The 20,528-nt window shown below is 52.1% G+C and overlaps 10 protein-coding genes across 10 annotated transcripts; 5 read left to right on the forward strand and 5 right to left on the reverse strand.

Annotated features, from left to right (window-relative positions):
* Positions 1-782: 782 nt before the first annotated feature.
* LMH87_004733 (uncharacterized protein) lies at positions 783-2,671 on the forward strand (the record flags this gene model as incomplete). Its single annotated transcript, XM_056195998.1, has 4 exons — positions 783-797; positions 857-1,696; positions 1,755-2,281; positions 2,350-2,671. The coding sequence occupies 4 exons, from the start codon at positions 783-785 to the stop codon at positions 2,669-2,671; spliced, it is 1,704 nt and encodes a 567-aa protein (XP_056049572.1).
* A 628-nt stretch (positions 2,672-3,299) lies between these two features.
* LMH87_004734 (uncharacterized protein) lies at positions 3,300-7,052 on the reverse strand (the record flags this gene model as incomplete). Its single annotated transcript, XM_056195999.1, has 5 exons — positions 3,300-4,807; positions 4,858-5,157; positions 5,259-5,945; positions 5,995-6,815; positions 6,928-7,052. 5 exons carry the CDS (start codon positions 7,050-7,052, stop codon positions 3,300-3,302), a joined length of 3,441 nt encoding a protein of 1,146 aa, XP_056049573.1.
* A 901-nt stretch (positions 7,053-7,953) lies between these two features.
* On the reverse strand, positions 7,954-8,877 carry LMH87_004735 (uncharacterized protein; the record flags this gene model as incomplete). Its single annotated transcript, XM_056196000.1, has 1 exon — positions 7,954-8,877. The coding sequence occupies one exon, from the start codon at positions 8,875-8,877 to the stop codon at positions 7,954-7,956; it is 924 nt and encodes a 307-aa protein (XP_056049574.1).
* Positions 8,878-9,757: 880 nt separating this feature from the next.
* On the reverse strand, positions 9,758-10,165 carry LMH87_004736 (uncharacterized protein; the record flags this gene model as incomplete). The annotated part of the gene is made up of 2 exons (XM_056196001.1): positions 9,758-10,017; positions 10,075-10,165. The coding sequence occupies 2 exons, from the start codon at positions 10,163-10,165 to the stop codon at positions 9,758-9,760; spliced, it is 351 nt and encodes a 116-aa protein (XP_056049575.1).
* A 1,221-nt stretch (positions 10,166-11,386) lies between these two features.
* LMH87_004737 (uncharacterized protein) lies at positions 11,387-12,220 on the forward strand (the record flags this gene model as incomplete). Its single annotated transcript, XM_056196005.1, has 5 exons — positions 11,387-11,648; positions 11,713-11,843; positions 11,899-12,045; positions 12,141-12,162; positions 12,216-12,220. The coding sequence occupies 5 exons, from the start codon at positions 11,387-11,389 to the stop codon at positions 12,218-12,220; spliced, it is 567 nt and encodes a 188-aa protein (XP_056049576.1).
* A 79-nt stretch (positions 12,221-12,299) lies between these two features.
* LMH87_004738 (uncharacterized protein) lies at positions 12,300-13,391 on the forward strand (the record flags this gene model as incomplete). Its single annotated transcript, XM_056196006.1, has 1 exon — positions 12,300-13,391. The coding sequence occupies one exon, from the start codon at positions 12,300-12,302 to the stop codon at positions 13,389-13,391; it is 1,092 nt and encodes a 363-aa protein (XP_056049577.1).
* A 219-nt stretch (positions 13,392-13,610) lies between these two features.
* LMH87_004739 (uncharacterized protein) lies at positions 13,611-14,825 on the reverse strand (the record flags this gene model as incomplete). The annotated part of the gene is made up of 1 exon (XM_056196007.1): positions 13,611-14,825. One exon carries the CDS (start codon positions 14,823-14,825, stop codon positions 13,611-13,613), a length of 1,215 nt encoding a protein of 404 aa, XP_056049578.1.
* A 1,165-nt stretch (positions 14,826-15,990) lies between these two features.
* Positions 15,991-17,182, reverse strand: LMH87_004740 (uncharacterized protein; the record flags this gene model as incomplete). The annotated part of the gene is made up of 4 exons (XM_056196008.1): positions 15,991-16,738; positions 16,813-16,997; positions 17,062-17,077; positions 17,130-17,182. The coding sequence occupies 4 exons, from the start codon at positions 17,180-17,182 to the stop codon at positions 15,991-15,993; spliced, it is 1,002 nt and encodes a 333-aa protein (XP_056049579.1).
* A 744-nt stretch (positions 17,183-17,926) lies between these two features.
* On the forward strand, positions 17,927-18,451 carry LMH87_004741 (uncharacterized protein; the record flags this gene model as incomplete). Its single annotated transcript, XM_056196009.1, has 1 exon — positions 17,927-18,451. The coding sequence occupies one exon, from the start codon at positions 17,927-17,929 to the stop codon at positions 18,449-18,451; it is 525 nt and encodes a 174-aa protein (XP_056049580.1).
* Positions 18,452-19,284: 833 nt separating this feature from the next.
* LMH87_004742 (uncharacterized protein) lies at positions 19,285-20,130 on the forward strand (the record flags this gene model as incomplete). Its single annotated transcript, XM_056196010.1, has 1 exon — positions 19,285-20,130. The coding sequence occupies one exon, from the start codon at positions 19,285-19,287 to the stop codon at positions 20,128-20,130; it is 846 nt and encodes a 281-aa protein (XP_056049581.1).
* Positions 20,131-20,528: the final 398 nt, after the last annotated feature.

Here is a 20,528-nt window from a genome sequence, read left to right on the forward strand (position 1 = left end):
CCTAGACCATGGCACTAGGTATGAGCATCGGCCCAAGATGCCAAGTTGAACAAAGACACAAGGGAAGAAATGTTTGGGGTTCCATCTGAGATATGATTTGGTTTGCAGGACTGCAGCCGGCCAAAAATAGATTCACGCGGGCACATGCCATCTGCATCGCTATATATTTCCGACACGGTGCCGTGACAGTACCCAGGCCGCTGGGCGCACACGGCAGCCGCTTCCGCTTCCGCTTCCGCAAGCTACGAATACATTTGTTCACAATAACAGTCATGTTTGATGTAGTTCGTCTAAACTATCCGTCTCATGGTTACCGTACAATTACGATGCTGTATCCCCGATAGGTATCGACCTCACAGTGTCACTAATAGCAGCCTTGGCACTCCACCGTGGGTCAAATCTGGCCTGATGGAGCAGCTACTTTTTCTAAGGAGGCTTGCGCTTGCATGCGGCCGAGGGGCCCGTTCAAGCTACAACCTCCCAAAAATCCACGACGCACGACTCGCCCCCTTTCAGCATCGCATCTCTGTGGGCACTCTTGCATTCTCATAGGCTTTGCCATCGCTCATAATCGGTCGCTATTCCGTACGCAAGCTCTTCCGACCTTCCCTGACCGACGTATGTACCACGATGCGATAGTTGAGCTCGGACGCAGCGTACCAGTCCAACCACACGAGATTGCTACCGTTGACGGCATCTCGCAGCAGTATACCGCCTGTGCCGCATAGCGACGACACATTTTCTTCCTATACACTTCGTTGCATTTCAAGCTTAATCACAAGATGACGCGACGCATCGTGAGCCCTCCCGCCCCATGCGATACCCCAGATCGCTGCTGACAGACTGCTTGCGATAGGTTCGCAATTTAATACAGCTGAGTGCAGCGGCAGTATTTACTGTATTTGTGGTCCTCTTCCTCGATCGAAGCTACAGAGTTCTGCCGACATCGCTACACAACTACCTGCCGACACACCATCCCGGCCATGTCGTCACCGACGTGACGCTGGTGACATGCTCGACAGTCAACCCACTCTCGAAATGCGACCTCGACCCTAACAAGTGGCATCGCATCGACAAAGAACTCTTCCTCGGCCGTGCCTGGATGACCAAGAGCTATATTTTTGTCAGTCGCAAACACGAGGAGGAGCTCACGGATCGCGACTATGTCGTCGTCGATTTAAAGGTCGGCCCCATGAAGCCCGTAGACGAAAAGCCGGATTCGCATGCTGTCTGGGAGTCGAGGCCTGGCGGTATCTGGGTGAAGCGCTCGTCGCAGAAAGTGGCAAGCGACTCCAACGAGGCCGTGACGAATGTCGACGTGCTTTTTGGCGACGATGCCGTCGAGGCCCGCGATGGCTGGGCCATTCGAGGAACCCCCCTCCAGATTGACTCGAGCGGCTCGTTCCATTCTGCCCACGTAACTGTACGTCGCGGCGCGCCTGTAGAGCAAAAGAAGCCGAAACCGCGCATCCCGGACAATGGCAAGTTCAAAATTCTACAGATTGCCGATCTTCACCTGAGCACTGGCGTTGGCCACTGCCGAGACGTGTACCCCGCGCTTGCCAAGGGCGAAAAGTGCGAGGCGGATCCTAGGACACTGGAGTTCGTCGACAAGATGATTGACGAGGAGAAGCCCGATTTTGTTGTTCTCAGTGGCGACCAAGTTAATGGGGAATCGGCGCCTGATCCGCAATCCGTAAGTAGCTTGGCACCTGAGAAACCGGGAATCACGGTACTAACAGGCGGGATGTTAGGCCATCTTCAAGATTGCTCTCAAGCTCAAGGAGCGCAAGCTTCCCTACGCTTCCATCTTTGGCAACCACGACGACGCGCAGGCCATGGGCCGCGAGGCGCAAATGGCCATTATGGAATCCCTGCCCTACTCTCTCGCCAAGGCCGGCCCGGCCGACATTGACGGCGTCGGCAACTACTACATTGAGGTGCTCGGCCGCGGCGGCTCTGACCACTCGGCCATTACCATTTACTTTTTCGACACGCACTCGTACACGCCCAACGAGAAAAAGTACCCCGGCTACGACTGGGTCAAGCCCAGCCAGATTGAGTGGTTCAACCGGACGGCCGACAGCCTCGTCAAGCCGCACGCCGAGTACAGCCACCAGCACATGGATATTGCTTTTATACATATTCCTATTACTGAGTACGCCAACTACAACCAGACCTGGGTCGGCGAGTGGCGCGAAGGCGTTACTGCGCCCATCTATAACCCGGGCTTCCGCGACGCCCTCGTCGATAAAGGCATTCTAATGGTCAGCGCTGGACAGTATGTATCTCCCTACCTTTCTTCCTATCCCGTCAGCCAATGCAATCTAACCCTTTTTCTTCTTTCAGCGACCACTGCAACGATTACTGCATCCTATCCACCGAGGGCGAGCAGCACGACCCGGCCATGTGGATGTGCTACGCCGGCGGTGTCGGCTTTGGCGGCTACGCAGGCTACGGCGGCTACCTCCGCCGCGTCCGCCTCTACGAGATTGACGTCAACTCGGCTCGCATACACACCTGGAAGCGCGTCGAGGCCGGCCCCAACGTCACAGAGAAGATTGACTATCAAATGATTGTCGACGGCGCCAAGGCGTTCCCGGCGCCTCTGCCGCCGCAAACACCGCCGCCTGTGGCGACGGAGCGGCCGGTGGACGTCAAGGAATCATGAAAGAGATACTGAGCAAACAAAAAAATGCTCTGTAGTTACCAGGTATTATATTATTTTCGAGTTGGTGGTTTGCGTTTGGCTTTCTCTCTTACAGAGAAAATGGCGGCTGCCCTGCACCTTTTTTGTGTACATAGCAGCCGTCTGTGGCCCTTTTATTCTTTTTTTGAACCATCTGGCTAGGTTTGATGACCAAAGTGTCTGATTGTCCGGCGGCGTTTTCATCGGGCGCGGGTTGGGAGTTTTCTTCTTCTTTTGAAACAAGACAAAGCAGAATCTTGTAAATGTACAAACAATCTCTATAAAAAAAGCTAGAAAACAGCGACTACTTGTATCAGAAAGCCAAGAGAGCAACGTCACCAGAGAATGTTGCAGAAGAAAAAGGGCCACTGAAGTGCGCGGAAAACAGTATGTTCTTGCTGGGGTGCTACGGATATGTATATATACTTCTCATTCAGCTCATGAACCTCGTTTCTCATGCTTGGTGCGTCATATTTAAATAAGATGTGCGCAATTCCCTTGTGCGCTCAGGGAAAAATCCTCAAGACCAGAATGCGAAACATGCAAAACAATAAAAGAAAAAGGTGCACAATCCAATGGTGGCCAAAACCGTCTGTCCCGCAAGAACTCATTAAACTGTGCCGCGTCGCCTCCCCTCGCGGAACAGGCTCGTCACCGCCGCAATCTTTTCCCCGCGCTCCTTTTCGAAAAACGCATTCACCTCGTACATCTTGACCACGTCCGACACCGTCATCACCAGGCTCTCCTCGTCGTACAGGTCCCTCGCGGCCTTTTTGATCGCCACCACTTCCAGGTACAACCTCTCCGCGTCGCGAAACGCGCGCTGCCTCATGGCGTCCCGCCGCACCGCCTCGTGAGCAGCAGCAGCAGCCGTAGTGGCTCTATCGCTCATGCGTCGCCGTGGCGACGATGGTGGCGGCGGCAGTGTCGCACCGAGCTGATCTTGGAGAGACTGGCCCTGCAGGTGCAGGCTGCGAGCCATGTGCTCCATGGTGGCGACGCAGTGCGGATGTGCGCGGCCGAGCGTCGGTAACAAAATGTCGAGCGCTTTTTGGTACTTGGTCTGCGCGGTAGAGTACCTGGCCCGCAAGTCGTCCATGGCGGCGTGGCTCTGGATGGCGAGGGCGGTGCGCGGGTGCTGCGGGCCGAGGCAGCGCGTCTTGATGTCGACGGACTGCGCGTAGAGCGCCTCGGCGTCGTCAATGGCAAACACCTCCTTGCAGATGTTGGCCAGGTCGTCGAGCGAGCCGAGCGTCATCGGATGGCCCTGGCCAAAGGTGGTTTGGTACGAGAGGTACACGCGGCGGTAGAGCACGTGCGCGTCATTCGCTTTACCCATGCGGTGCAGGGTGTGGGCAAGCATCTGGATCGTGCCGACCGTCTCGGCGTGAGCAGGACCGAGGGCTTGTTCCTGCTCGTGCTCGAGGGTCTCGAATTGGTGCTCGGCGGTGCTGAGCTCCCCGCGTGCGACATTCGCCGTTGCCTTGGCCAGGGCGAGACGGAAACCGAGTGCTTCTTCGACGGAGACCAGGTTAACTGCCATGAGGACTTGAATGCTTGCGTCCATTTGACCAATTTGCTCCAAAAGTTGGCTCAGGGATAGCGACGTCTGGATTTTCTCGAGCGGGTTCATAGAGTCAGTGTGCTGAAGAGCCAGCTTGAAACACCCAATTGCTTGTGTGATGGCACCTTGTGTCATGCACACGTTGCCAAGTATATCCCACGAGACGCTCTCTAGCTCAGGGGGCTCCTCTAGGATGGGCGAGCAGTCATCATAACAAACTTTGGCATGGGGGGCCATGACACGCCCGAATTTATGAACTTGTTGCAACGTGGATGATTCGTCGTTAGCTTTGCGGACGCCGTCAGCACACACATTGCATGCAAGCCATGCATGTTCTGCCTTGTCCTCTTCTGGTAGACTTTTGCGCACGAATTCACGCGCGTCAACATCCATCATGAACAGCGACGTCAAAGTAGAGCTTGTTGAGGTTGGCGACGAAGGCGACTCGGACGGCGATGAAAACTCAGAAGAGTCGCTAATGTAAACGGGATGGATGAATTGCTGGTCCATAAGATGCTGCAAAACGCCGTCTAGATTGTCTTGCATTTGAAGCGCTCGGTACGGTTAGTGCACGCAGTTCATCGTGAGTTTGAACTTGACTCACTTTTAAGCTCCTCTACTGCCTTCCTGAAGCGCGGAGGGGTGCTGTTGGTATTTTGAAGGGATCCTAAAAATAGCGATGCGGGGACTGCCGACGAGGAGAGCAGAGCGCTTATACGCAGGATGAGCCTACCCGCAGGAGCTTGATCAACTGTAGAACCGAATAGACTCGGGCCTGGCATAGTTTCAAGCAGACGCTCGTAATCCGAGACGAGGAGTTTCTTCGTGCGCATGGCTGATGCAGCCTGGGCTACACTCAGCGGGTGGCATTCCAGTCGCTGGATGAGGTATTTTGCTGCTGTTGCTGCAACCATTTTAGCCTTTTCTCTCTATGGAAAAGACGAGATGCCAGTAATAGGAAGAAAACGGCAGAAGAAGAGGGAAGAAACGTTGTGGAAAACGTACCTTGTGTAGACTTCTCGAGATCCAAGTGTTCGGTACCAACGCTAAGCAACTCCAAGGCTTGCTCCTCGCTCATAGAATGCACCCACACCTTACTGCCCCAGGTGCAGGCCTTCTCCCCTTTCGAGGTCAGTATGACCCTGCCCGAGAGCGTCAGAGGAATGAACTCCTGCACATTGTACATGGGCTCAACGCCGTCAAAGACGACAAGCCAGTTGCCATTCTCCGGTTGCATGAGCCAGTCCTTGACGGCTCGCACAGCGGACATGACGCGGTTCTTGTCCAAATACAGGATGCTCTTTGTACAGACCATTTCCGCAACACCTGTAACGCCGAGCCGCTCCTCGACCTTGTCGCGCGGCATCTTGTCGGAGTAGTACGAGACGAGATGGTTGGCAAAATCCAAATAGCTGCCCGCAACAGTCTCCCAGGACTCGGCCCATACCCAAAAGACGAAAGAGAAATCAGTCTGATGAAGCTGAATGTAGTGTTTCGCAAGTGTTGTTTTGCCCGTTCCGGATTGACCCCATAGATGTACGAACCGAAATGCGACGGACCCTTTCGTGGGGCCAGCATTGAAGATGGAGTTGATTTGCTGCATGATGTCATCGCGAGCAACGATGTGTTCGGGGTCATTTGGGACCTGGTATGGTATTGAATAACCGATACGGCGAAAGTCGATGAGCCGAACTTGAGGCCTATTAGCAGCGACCTGTTCACGAACAAGCTTGTGACTTACGACTCGACACATCGAGTGCCTTTCTCTTTGCATCCACAAATCCAGATTTGATGCTTGTGCTGACCATTTCTCGGAATTTATCGATAAACGACGTATAGTTGGCATCACGGCCGTGGAAACTGACGAGGTCGGAATGCGTCGCAACCAGGCCAATCTGGTCACCGTCCGAGCCAGTCATCGAGTGCTTCTTTTCCACCACGAAGCTCCCGCCCGACTTTTTCGTCTCGTAAAATGAGATCCTCGGCAGATTCGCCGCAACACCTTTGAACGCGCCCATCTGGCGTTCGAGCCACTGGAGGTCGTCTGGCTGGAGCTGCATTGGCGAGGCGGCGGAAGCGTCGTCGTGGTCGCCGCCGTGGTCCTTGTAACCGGACGTTCTGCGTATGACGTGGGCGAGCGGCGACGGCGACGACGGGCGTCCCGGGGCGATGGTGCCGAAGAAGGCGACGCCGCACGTCGACAGCTCGACGTTGCGGAGCAGCGGGTCGGTGGCCTCGCTGGAGAGGACGAGGGCGCGCTTGACGATCCAGCCTCCAAGGCTGTGGGCGATGAAGAAGAGAGGGCGTCGAGCGGTGCCGTCGCGGCGGCGCAGCGCAACGAGGTGTTCAGTCAGGTGCAGCGCGCGGCCGTCGAGCAGGTGCAGGACAATGTAGCGGTAGCCGGCGTCGGGATGCGAGGCGTAACCGTAGGTCATGATGCGCGCGTTGGGGACGTCGGCGCCGAGGAGCGCCTCGAGCCAGGGCCGGGACGCGCCGGACCCGGGATCGCGCGTGGTCCAGGCGCTGAAGCCCTGGTCGCCGAGGCCATGGACGGCAACGATGCTGAAGAGCGGTGCATTATCAGCGGTGGTGTTCTCAGTTGGGTATGCCGCTGCGTTTGTCTACTTGGATGGAAGAGTGATGTTTGTTGTGCAAAGTTCGGATCAAAACTCACTCAATCTCGGCCTGCGGGGGGTCTAGCACGACATTGAGGCCGCTGCTCTCACCGTGACGACGCCGTGAGACGGATCCTTTGACACGGTGGAAGAAGCCTCTCAGCGGCTCGAGAGCCTCCGACATTTCCGAGGCGGGGGGGAAGGGTTCGTGACGTTGCTTCGAATCAGGATCCCAGCATGTACATCAGAGGTGCAGCAGCGAGAAGTAGTAGCATCCCGGCCGTGCACAGATCTGCAGGACTATATACAACATGCCGGCTTTCTGCGAATGTCTGTTCAGGCTGAGCTGAAGAGGCCTTGTGCGTGTCGGCAAGTCACTCGTTTGGATAGCTGAGCCAAAAGGTGGCTGCACCAGGCAGTCAAACCCCGCAGGTGCGCAGTGTCAGGCGCTGACAGGCGTGGTCAGTGGGTGCCACAGCAATCCTTCCAGGTGGGCGAGTCGCTGTATTTACGGGTTTGGCGCCCTCCGTGGCGGCCTCTGCTGACCTGATCCGCGAAGCGTCCGCGAAGCACTGAGCCTGCTTATTCAGGCAAGGTTTTGTTAATTCTAATTTGGCGGGGTTTACTTTGTTCAATTTAGCATTGTTTTTCTTGTTGCTCCTTGAATTTAGATGGCTTTTAAATAGATCACTGTGTTAAAGTTAGCCACTACCGATACAGAACCGTTATACTGGGGGCCTAGGTATTTGGTCGTATGAGAATGTTTGTACGTGTAATCTTTCATGACATGACACCCTCAACACTTAATCTCCCCTAATCTTTCTTTTGATTCATTCTATGTGATGATTTGCTCTGATTAATCTATTTCTTATTTCCCTCGTTCATTCCATCTCTCTCACTGCCTTCGAAGGCCGTGAGGACGGTGCTAGCACTGCTCCCATACAACGCATATAAAAACAAAAATGGTATCATGACCTGACAAAACCGCCGATAAATCCAATCATACAAAGCCAGAAAAAAGAAAAGAAAACCTCTTGATTGTTTTCCGCACAGCTAAAGCATCAAGCAGTGGGCACTCGCTCATACTACCCAACGACCTCGACATCAAACTCGAGCTCCCGCACAATCGCCTCGTCCAGCAGCGATGCGTTCGATCGTCGAGACGCTGGGCCGTCACCATTCGCGTGTTCCGACTCGGCCGGCGCGACGACGACCGACGCCGGAAGCGACCCTAGGAACGGCTCGACCTGTCCCGGCACGGGCCCGTCCTTGATCTCGGGCCAGTAGTCGGACCCGTCGTGCACCGAGAAGCCGTACTTGGGGCCCATGAGCATGGTGCGCAGCTTGGCGCGCTTGCCCGTCAGTTTCTCGAGCCGAATCAGCCGGTAGCCCAGAAACACAATCATCTCCTCGTCGTATGTGACCGAGCTGCCCTTTTCGCGCGCGACGTGGAAGCTCGCCTCGGCGCCCACGTCCACCCCGAGGCTCGGGTCCAGGGGCACCTTGATACCCGCGCCGCCGCCGCCGCTCCTCTCCTGGCTCTCCGTCGTCTCCAGGTTCGCCACGGTGACGATGTCGGTGATGAAGTAGCCCTGGTCGTGGTTGCTGCGCAGCAGCTCAAACAGCTCGTCGTAGTACTGCTTGTTCTGCAGCAGCGCCTTGAACTTTTCGCCCGGCGAGTCCATGTGCCACATGCGCGCGACCGTGGCGGCGTTGGAGGCCTTGCTGGCCCGCGCGCGCTGCGCGAAGAACTGCATAATGTCGTTGAACGAGGCCGACACGCGGGCGTCCTTGATGCGGTTCTGCCAAAAGGCCACGTTGCGCATCCGCACGGGCTTGGGGTCCAGGTCCATGACCATCTCCCGCGGCAGCGTCTCCGTCTTGTAGGGAATGCGCCGCTCGGTCGGCAGGTTGGGGTACTTGACGACGCTGCCTATGAGCTTGTCGCGGTACTCGCCGGCGTCGAGGCGCGGCTGCACGAGCCAGAGCGGCTTGGTTTCGTGCGACATGGTGAGTGCAGTTTCGTGTGATGTGTGTATGTCGTTGTGACTTGAGTCTTTGTCGTGGTTGCGCTGCTTGTTGCCGTGACAGTCGTGGGTGTCGCGGTTGTTGTTGTGGTTAAAATCCTTCGTTGTCTCAGTAGCCAATCAACGTCGCTATAAATGCTGTTATCGTTGCAACTGCTATTGTCGTTTGAAGTAGAATTTGTTTTCTGCACAAAAGTGAGGATCGCTTGGTTGTCTGCCTGGAGCATTATATACAACTAATGTGGCGCTGAGCGGCAGCCAGTCAGATGCCCGCTGCGCCACTGAGTCTATCCCGTTTGGGGTAGATCAGCCTTGCGCCACCGAGATGTGTTGCATACTGGTAGTCAAGGCATTTCTCGAGAAGTAAAAATTACAATCGTGTAAGAATAAACAAACTGAATGGTTTAAAACTTCTATCAAAAACATGCTCTAAGTAGAAAGCAGGAATGTAGCAAAGGAACTTTGATAAATCAATATCGAGCCTCAACATGCCCATCTACGTATTCATTTCGCCCTCATCCCCATTTGTAGTGCCGACTGCGGTTTTCCGGCCCAGTCCTGTTTCTCCAGATATCTACATGAAATTTGGAAGACCTCTCAACTGCGCCAGAATTCTGCACCCTGAATTTCTCAAGCAGTTGTCCGTGTTTCAACCTGATTTGGGCAGAGGCAGGCTGGCCGTGACAGCGCCAGCAGCACAAAAAGCTGCCCCCCTGCTTGTGGTCTTGTGAGTCATAATGGAAGACTTGGTCCGGTTTGATTCGAATGAATTTGATTTAATTATTCATGTCTGTTTACGCCCTATCGTAGGGTTAACCTATATCCTCCAAACTCTCGTGCTCTAATGGTTGTATACCCTACACTAGTAAGGGTTGCCTCCATTGTAGCCTCCGCCGCCGTTATAGCCTCCGTTTCCTCCGTCATATCCGCCATTGTTTCCGCCGCCGTACCCAGGCTCTTGACCGCCACCATATCCAGGTGCTTTGCCATGGCCACCAGTGATGAGGTTCTCGACGAGCTCGACCCACTCGCCAGCAATGCCAAAGGCTCCGTTGACAGTGTCTCCCACCGTACCGGAGATGTCTTCACCGCCGGAGCCTGACTTGGCAGTAGCGGCCTCACCTATACATAATGTCAAATCTTGACGTGGTTATTCAGAGAGACAATTGTAGTTCTTACCTCGAACTTCAACAGCCGGGGCATTGTTGGCTGGCGCAGCCGCAGCGAGAGTCGCTAAAGCGCCGATAAGAGAAATTGTAGTGTATTTCATTTTGTATGTTTGTAAAGTTGTTGAGTATAGTTTGGCCGAGTAGTTAATATGTGATTTAGTGATTGTGGTTGTTGTGATGCTCCAAAGGAAGTTGGGTACAGGTCGGGAGGATATCGGCTTACTTAAATAGATAATGAGTGAGAAGCCTAATCTGCGTAGCTATAAAATCCTTCAGCAAGAATTAAAGCGTCAAAGTCCGTTAAATCTCGTCATAGTCAAGCGAGATGATGCGCCTCGGCTCGGCTATGCTAGGTCATATTACGGAATGTCTCGGTGAGTATCTAGTGAGTACTGTAGCTGCTACTTTGACACCTAGCCGGGTGGCGCCGTAGGGGCATTTGAGTGACCGAGGTGAGAATATAAGCGAGATCTCGGTCAGAGAGCCGGGATGAAAGATCTCCGGCTTTAGTCTCAACTCTAGGACCCAATTTAATGCTATCGCACCATCTGCACACTATACGTTGAGGCGAAGCTTATTAAAAAGGCCGAGCCCGAGCGTCTGCCGGTTCAGCCTTACGTGACCCAAGACCGTGATCACCGCGCTCGATCCACTTTGTGTCCAAGAAACCACAGTACTTCTTCACACTTCTGCCATTGTAGGATATAACTATCTTTAGGGTTCCGCGACCGTGAGGTGCTTGAGCCTCCACTGCCTGAGCGTCAGAGCAGAAGTAGAATCGGCAATTTCTCACCTTTCTTCGGCACAGTTTAAACGGCGGCCATTCTGACCGCCTCGTTGGCCAAAAAAACCAACGTAATAGCCGTTACCGTCGTGTTGGGACTGGGGCTGGTACAATAAAAACCTTGTTACATTCTGGACCATAGCACACATCTTCATTGGTATTAGCAAGGCGTGATTAGCATCGTCTTTGCATAACTCAGCCTGTGCATGGACGATAATCTAGGCCAAGTTAGAATAACTCGTCATGCTGATTGTGGTAGTTTCGTGACCTTTGCCCGGCAGGGGGATGATGCAGATACGGCCATCATCACGGTCCTGCCTCGGCATTGAAATCAGCTTTTTACCATGTAGCCGCAATTTAATGTAATGTCATATAAGCGTAGAGCTTACTACACCGGCCTGGATCTACATCATCATGCTCAGTTACTGTGCACACCGGGACAATCTCCAATATTGCACTTCCTCGCCTAACTGCCTCACACTTTTTCGCCCTTGTATTGCAAAATCCCAGTATGCGTCCAGTCACGTATACTGCCATCATGTTGGTCCTCGCCAATGACGGACTTCTGGCCCTTGGCCAGTCGTACGACTTTGACCAAATGGTTGTGCTTCCTCGAGCAGCGACGGCAAAGTTGACCGTGACGCAAAGTCTACCACCCCGAGACAATGGATCTACTCCCTACAGAGAGGAGATCCGTGATTTGGTGGCCAACAAACACAAATGGGATCTTTTTATCCTGGCTTTGAGCTCCCTCATGTCCGTGAGCCAAGACGACGCCCTGTCATATTACCAAATTGCCGGTGTGCTGCTATACTATATCCTATTTCTACCAGCAGCTTTACAGAACTAATTTTTCCTATCAAGGAATACACGGAGCCCCATTTCAGCCCTATAATGGAGTCATGGCCTATGCCCGCAATGTTCAATCTGGATATTGTATGCATAACTCTGTTCTATTTCCCACTTGGCATCGGCCTTATCTTAGCATGTTCGAGGTAGTTTCGCACCACCTGTGGACACCACTCTTGCACTGCTAACGAAGCTGCATAGACTCAAATGTATACTCTGGCAAATACCATTGCTGCTCAGTTCAACGACGATGAGCGAGATGAATACCAGAAGGCTGCTGCCGACTTCCGAATACCCTATTGGGATTGGTCATTGTATGCTCCGGCTGGGCAATCACATTTCCCCGATGTATTCTGGAATCCAAGAATTTCGCAGTACGGCCCGAACGGTCTCCAGACGATAAATAACCCACTATATTCATACCGATTCCATCCCCTCGATAGCCGTGCTCTGACCATCTCACCGGTAGGCTATTACCACTTAAGTGCTACAATATCGAATGTACTGACAAGCACCAGCTTAATCGGTGGCCAGAAACAAAACGCTCACCGGACACACGATACAGCGACCCCCCTTCGGATAACTCACGAGTAAACTCCGCCATGTACCGCAGAACCCCACAGATCCAGCAACGTCTCTACAACATGTTTTCCAGCTATAAAGACTATCAGTCGTTTAGCAACAAGGCCTGGGCTACCGAGAATAACAGGAACGCCGATTCGATCGAATCTCTACATGACCTTGTTCACACGTATATCGGATTGGGCGGCCATATGGCTTACATCCCTCTTTCATCGTTCGACCCTCTCTTCTTTCTTCATCATGCCAATGTAGACCGCCTTGTGGCTATCTGGCAAGTACTGAACAATGACTCTTGGATATCCCCGATGAGAGCAGAAGAACCAACGTTCGCTGCCCCTCGAGGAACTTTGCAAGATGGAAATACACCCCTTTACCCATTTGCGGCTGACGATAATGGAAAGATGTGGACTTCGGATATGGCCAGGAGCACGGAATCATTTGGCTATACATACGCCGATACTGATACCCAGACTGGAGACCTTCGAGTTTCGTTGATCAAAAAAATCAATAAGTGGTACGGAGGTCACAGCCCTGCAAACATGAGAGATTCGCCGTTGCGACACCGCGCCTTTGACAGTATGCCGCATGCAAACCGCAGCGCATCTGTTTTCAATGTGACGCCAAGTGCTAAAGCACCAGAGATTTCTAAAGTGGTTGAGAATAACCAGTATACAGAGTGGACAGCGAGGATCCTCGTCAATATTGAAGCGCTAGACGGTGTACTGAGCGTCTATCTGTTTATGGGCGAGCCGCCCACTAATGCAACGGATTGGGGAAACGCCGCGAACTTGGTGGGAACCACAGCGATCCCTGGTATGAGTTCGAGCACTGGTTCTGCAGTCAGGGTCTCTTCCGCTATCCCACTTACCTCGTCATTGATGAAACTTCTTGCGGCTGGCCATGTTCCCAGCCTAGACCCCGAATCTGTGGTGCCGTTTCTGGAAAATAATCTTCACTTTGCAGCACTCGACGGTAAAAACAAGCAGGTCAATGCAACACTAATTAATGGCCTTCATATTGGCATTGATAGCGCTAGTGTTAGTATGCCAGCAAGCGACGAAGAGTTGCCCAGCTGGGGAACAGCAGTAACAAGAATAGAGTTGTTAGGATGAGCTGCAGTCATAGAGGCTATTATACACTATTTATACCATGCTGAGCCAACACAAACAGCGAGCATACAACGTTGACTACACTTTAAATAAGGAAGTCTCAAGAGTAGGACTTGACAAAGTTGAATTGAGAATCAGCACGTCAGTGTGTAGCTGCCATGCACCAGTCCATGCACATCCGCGGTTGTGCCTATCCCAATAATCCTCACATCCAGGTCTCTATTAAATGCTCGCAGCGATGGCGCGCAGAAACTCAACATTTTCCGAGTCACGATTCGTGTCTTCGCGTGGAGATGTTCCGTACTTGCGATTGGCCGAGAGCTTGACAATGGTTGTGTTCTTGTCTGGGTTGACATAAACGAGCTGGTTCAGCACGCCGATCGCGCAATAGTCGCCCTTGTGCCCTGCGGGAATCCACCACTGATAGCCATAACCGAGGTCGAAGCTATGACCGCCGACGATGGGTCGTCCAGCCTCACGGATCGGCGAGTCGATCGTTGTAGACTCTCGTATCCAGCTCGCGCTGATGATCCGCTTCCCCTGCCACATGCCGTCGTTTCTGTAGAGTTCTCCGAGCTTTGCAAAGTCCCGAGCCGTCATGTTGAGTCCGGCGTAAACCATCTCGGTGCCGAGCATGTCGGTGACCCAGAAGCTTGGAGACTCGAAGCCCAGCGGCTGAATGAGCTTATCGGTCATGTACTCGGTGACGCTGCGGTTGGTCGCATGAGCGATAAGCGCACCAAGAATTTGTGTTTCGCCAGAATTGTATCGACAAACTGTGTCAGGTGCACTTTCTCTGGCCATGCGAGCAACAAAGCCGTCCAGACCAGAGCCTTTGCCGAGTATCGCCTGGTTGATCTGGAAAATTTCCGAATCTCGGTCGCTGTAGTCCTCGTTCCAGCGAGCTCCCGACATATGAAGCACGTCTTTGATGGAGACCCCATCGTAAGCTGTGTTGGGCTGTACGGGGACATATTTGCTGATTGGTTCCTTTATGCTCGCAATGAAGCCCTCATCAACCGCAATACCAACGAGGCAGGAAACGAAGCTCTTCGCGACTGACATGGATAGCCAGTTGACCTTGGGTCCACCAGTAAGGAGATAGCGCTCGTAACGTACTTGGCCGTCGACGACCACGAGCAGGGCCGCCGTATCGGTATCTATGAGGAAGTCCTCGGCCGATTTCGTTGAGCCTTTAAAGTCGTACGAGGCTGGAATGGAGACTGTTGGCCCTGTCGGCCAAACATATGGAGTTGAAGATACAGGCATCCGGCTCACTGGGGCGAGATTGTCGACCTGGCAGAAAAACTGATGTTGCGGTCTCCCAGTAAAAAGGCCTATCTCCGAGAACGAGGCTGGCTGCTTCGGACGGAAGAGCTTCCGGGCGAGATACCGGAGCTTGAAAGAGCTCACATTAGAGGTGCGAGACGGCGGCATGATGCTTTATGGGGCTATTGGGATGAAAGCCTCTCCAGAAAAAGTTGTGTCTGATAAATTGATATGTATCCAAAATCGCATGCGTGCAGCTGTTTATCAAAGGGGGGGGTTCTTCACATTCCACGACGGGCAGGGGACGACCTGTGCTTCCATGTCTAAAAGAATCTTTGTTTCCCTAGAAGATGAGAGCACAAAACCCCGGACTCATGTATCCATCGGACGCTGAGCCTCGGTGCCAGCCTACCGCGGTATTGTGGAAAGCGAGGACGCAGGCGCTCCCGGACTTTCCGTTGCCCGAGCCGGACTTGGTGTGGGCAATGCCTCGGCGCCATCACACAGAGCAATTTCACAGCACCAAGGCTTCCGCTGTTCTGGCTGTCTGAGGCTAGTCATAGTGCTGCAATTTTTGCGTCACCGAGGCTCTTCTAATCTGTCACCGATCCACACCAACCTGCGACAGAAGCAGGACTGGGGCCGCGACAGCCGGGGAGATGATGTACTCAGTGTCAAACCCCCACTCTACTAAGTAGATTGCGCTTAATCAGCGGAGCCGATCGAGATTTCCCCATGAATTAAGTGGAATGCCGGCCTCCGATACTCGTCAGACTGCGGGGCTATGGCTCGCGGTTTCTAGTTGGCCAAGCGTTGCTTGCCACTCGTCGTCCGAAGTGCACCTAAATCACAAAGCTTCCATATTTTCAAAGTCCGACGGCAAAGCAGCCCAACGCTTGAGCGGGGAGTAGAGTAGTACACGACTTCTGCGAACCCTAAGCCCTCTTCTTTAAGCTTACTACCAGCATATATGATGAGGTGATCAACGCCGCTGTGGAGGCGAGTGACTAATATTTTCTGTGTAGACCTAGCTTCATTCAGACAGTGGCTGCAGATTAATGCCATGCATGATTTCCACGTGCTAATTTAACACGCGACAGAGGCTCAGTTCTGAGACAATTAATAATTCCGGTGCTTGTCGCTCGACCGTGGCCTTTCCCCGAACTGGACTAATTGTCACTCAAAAGACCGACGGTATCGCGACGAAGTGCCGCATTTGCACCGTATCGCAACGTCGCAAGCGTCAAAAGCTACCTAGCGTCGGCAATACAAGACCTAATAGAAATAGAGCAACGTCTGTAATTTGTATCTCAAACTACTCTTTTACTAAAAACTAGAAAGAAAGCGAAGAAATGGCTTCGTCAACCTCCGCGGGAGCCCTCTCGTCCATTAGGGTCCAACCAACAGCATCAAGAAAGTCCCTAAAGAATTTCTGGGCGGACTTTAATTGCGGAATTCTAAAATGTCCGTGAGGCACGCCTGGGTAGATATCCAACCTCGTCTCCACTCCACACTCCCGCAATACCTGATAATATATGAGGCCGTCGTCCCTCAAAGGGTCCAAGCCGCACACTGAGATATATGTGCGAGGTAGTCCAACATGTGCACCATTTGCGTTGAATGGCGAGAAATCCGGTGAGTTGAGGTCAGGTTCATAGGCATCTATTGCTTTGGCGACATTCGCGCCGTTGAAGAACGGAGCTTGAGCGTTTTGCGCGTCAGCCAACCAAAGGTGCTTGTATTCCTTTGGAACAATTTCTTCTCGCAGGAGCAACGGAATCAGAAGTAATGTTCCTGTGATTGGAGGGGAGCAATCCTCAGACAGCCATTTCTGAGAGCAGACTGCTGACAAATTTGCTCCAGCAGAAACACCACCAATGACGAAGCCGGCGTCAAGGTCAATGTTGAGTGGCTTTTGGTTCGCAGCAATCCACTTCAAGCTATCCCACGCATCATTTGGCGCAATAGGGAAGGTATTTGCCGGAGCCAGGCGATATGAAATGTTTATGGCGGTAACACCAAAGAGTTTATTTATGGCTCTTGCATAGCGGTTGAGCTGAGTGTTGTCGCCCGCCGTAAAACTTTCGAGAAAACTCGTTAGAAGGCCAAAAAGCTTTGAGTTTGTTCATGTTCAATAGTTCTGATAGGAACTCACCCTCCTCCGTATAGAAGCACAATTGCGGGACCCGGAGTTTTGTCACATGCGGCCGTCGGTTTGTGAACTATGATCTGGCTCCTATAGCCGTCCCGCATCGCGATTTCGATGAGTTCTCCTTCATCAGGTGAGATAGCGGCTCGCTCTAACGATTGGAGCGATATAGTAGCGTTGCGAGTGAGGTACTGAGATTAGCGGATAGTGTTTAGCATTATAAATCAGGTTTATTCTTCTTAGGAGGCCAATTACCTCCTCAAATTCGGGACTAGAAGACAGAAATGATTAGTTCTGGCGATAATCGATTAGCAAGTACTGACTCTATTCTCGCCGACGAAAGTATCTCGTCTTTGCTGCTGAGGTTCATCTTCATTTGTTTCCTGATTTTGATTTGTTGCTAGGAAACTGGGTTGATAGGAAAATATTGTTCTCGGTACGGTGCCTCTTTATACTGTGCAGGGAAGGCGGCAGTTATATGCCGCTGCTATCTTAGTAATGATGCAGAATCAACCATAATATGTCCTAGCCGGGATCGGCTTTTATGTCAAAAAAAAAGGATTGCTGGAACTGAAGCCGTAGCCTTGCCTTTTCGTAAATCCGCTTCGTTCGTTTCCAATAGTGGAGCAGCGGTGGTGCGCTTATAGCCCGAAAACCGAAACAACTACCAGAGCTCCGGAGCAATACTTGCATTATTGTCTGCGTCGCATTAAGTTTGCTGTACAGACAGGGGTTATGGTACCCCCAAAGACCGACGTCCTCCAGGTAAAGTATGATCACTCATCAACACATGTTGTTCCGGGTCTCCCGGATAAAATGTGATCTGTCCTCGTTATACGTTCCTCGGCGTGGTCAACTGCTAGGTTAGGTCAAGCTAAAGCGGTGGTTTTAAATATACTGGACTGCATACCCATCGTGTTTTCGCTATGACGCGATGTAAGTTTCCTAGTTCTGACATCCTCGGCAGAATGAGAGCAATCCACAGGGTGGAGATTCTTATGGAGAGGAAGAGCTTCTTCGATTCACTATTTAGAGAAGGATGCTCGACGCCATGTAAGCAGCTTTTCAATGCTTCCATCACTTTGCATAAAAAGCAGATCAAGAAAAGTCGTTTTCCGTCATGCCTACCATTACCTCCGTCATCACTGGTGCTGAGCTGTTTGGGGATGGGCCCCTAACGCCAGCGCAGCGCTTTTACCAGCAGTACGCTACCGCAATCACTGCTAAAAATCTGAGCGACGAAAAAATCCCATTTTACGCTAAAGATGCTGTTTTCCATAATCAGAACGGTGTGGATTACAGTGGCGATCAAATCTGGCCTTGGATCACACAGCTATTTGGTCAGTTCGAGAGGCTTTCTCACGACATACTGAAGCTTTCGGAAATTCACAATGACAACGGAACCATTGATCTGGTGTCCCAAGCGGTCCGTCATATTTGGGCCATCGGCAACAAAAGCGACAAGCCTACTGTCAGCGTTCCTCTCTCGATGGTTTGCAAGCTCAGCTACAACAACGCGCCGCGGACTGTAGAGGGCATACAATACAAAGAAGTGTGGCTCTATTGGGATACTTACAAACTTTTGCCGTTCTTCTTACCAGACTCGATTGTATTTAGTTCAAGCGTGGTTCTTCCTGGGAAATAAATTTAGGCTTGGGACCCGCCGGTGATAAGATTTGAGTGATGTTTTCGAGTCATCACGCTCTTAAATAGCTTAACAATGGCCTACATAATTTCATATCACAAATTTGGCACAGTGACACACCGTGGCTCTTCTTGTAAATTGCTGTACAGCTCCTCGTTATGCAGCCAGCTCCACCAGGGACGTTTATTGGAAGGCACAATGTGTAATCCAAGTTTGTATGTTTCTCAGTGACTAGTCATGCAATCAAGCATCAAAGAACGGCTAGCATCTAAAACAGATGTATAAGTTAGCTATAAATCTCCTGAATATACCCTTTTACGCCTGTGTCATCAGGTGGTGCCCCTTCGCGACGTGTATTAGACCGCAGCATCCGATGCCATGAAACATGATTATGCCCCACTGCAAGTCGAGAGATCTGACTTGTATACAGATAATGATCACTGCCATGAGAAACATTTAGACATACTAGCAGCAATGGGGATGATGCACCGTTTATTGCCACCGTTCTTGATTCCATCTATCGGCTCCACAAGAAGATGCTAGACTGGTTTTCGGCTGTCTTTCGCGTTGGTAATACCGCGGGCGTTTTGAGCGTCAAGACAAGCCGATCGTGGCGGGCTTATAGTGCTAGGGCTGCCTCGGCTCGGACTTTGAAAATTACACACCATGTCTGGTAATGTCATAATTATCACTACAACATGACGCAATGGACTTCTGAATTCAGTTTTTGGCAAGGCTGCTCTAAGGGATAAAAACTTGGCCATCTGGAAAATAAACTCGATATACTCTACTTCAAATCCAAACTCATATCTACAACTCTGCAACAAGGCACAATGGGTCTCAAGTTTGACGTCTTCTTCAGCAAACGCCCCAGCGCAACAAGAACTGGCCCAGCTGGCCATGACCACCTCAAATGGGTGCCAACTAGCTCGACGCTGATCTATGGGACTCGTGATGCCATTTTGGTTGACGCGCAGTTGACTGTCGAGGCAGGCGAAGGACTCCGAGACTGGGTGTTGGCTAGTGAAAAGAACCTGACGCATATTTACGTCACACATGGCCATGGTGACCACTTCTTCGGCAGCTCTGCTCTCCTCAAAGAGTTTCCTAGTGCAAAGGTCGTTGCCATACCAGAGGTGGCCGCCCGCACGCGCAACGAAGTGACACCAGAGAGGCTACATGGCATATGGAACAAGCTTTTCCCTGGCCAGCTTCCAGCTGAGCCCCCACGCGTGGCAGAGCCTTTGCAGGAAGGCTTCTTGAAGCTCGAGGGGGAGAAACTTGTTGCCGTGCGAACGGGCCACACCGACACGGACGATTCCACCATGCTCTGGGTCCCTTCCATTGGACTCGCGGTGGTCGGAGATGCAGTGTACGCCAATACCCACCCGTTCCTTGGCGAGTCGGGTAGCCGGGAGGCGCGGCAGGGGTGGATCGCTGCGCTGGACCAGATCGCTGCGCTCAACCCCCGATGGGTGGTCGGCGGCCATAGTGACCCGGACAAGGGCCACGACCCAAAGGCCATCCAGGAAACTAAAGAATATCTGGAGAACTTTGAGCGGCTGAGCGAGGAGACGAGCACAGCGGTGGAGCTCTATAACCGTGTGTTAGAACTATATCCGGGGCGATTGAATCCGGGTTCTGCTTGGGCAGGGGCTGTGCAGGTTAAGGATGCATGAGGCTGACGAATTTCTGCAGTTTCTCTAAACAATAAGATTGGCTTGGTAGATCCGTATGCTCATCGTTAATCAACAAGATAGCCAGGCACTTGATTCGCCGTACAGTGTACAGTCTGATGATTACCGAAGTCGCGTCTAATAACTTCCAAATCACGTACTCGATTTTCTTCAACCCTAGTAGACTACATAGTCAATATCTAGCTAGATATACAAGCCCCCTTTAATACTTGCTACATGTTTAGCCAATTTATTTGCATTCAAACCTGCTCCCAATCTATTTTGAGTTTCTCTTTTTGTCTGCTTCCCGCCGCATCAAACTACAAAATATAACTCTTGAAATCCGGAAATTATAGGCAATGCAGATCGGAGGTATCTTCTTCGCGGAGAAAAGTTATCTA

This window comes from Akanthomyces muscarius, chromosome 2 (assembly GCF_028009165.1).
Source record: "Akanthomyces muscarius strain Ve6 chromosome 2, whole genome shotgun sequence".
In the NCBI taxonomy this organism is placed as follows: Eukaryota; Fungi; Ascomycota; class Sordariomycetes; order Hypocreales; family Cordycipitaceae; genus Akanthomyces; species Akanthomyces muscarius.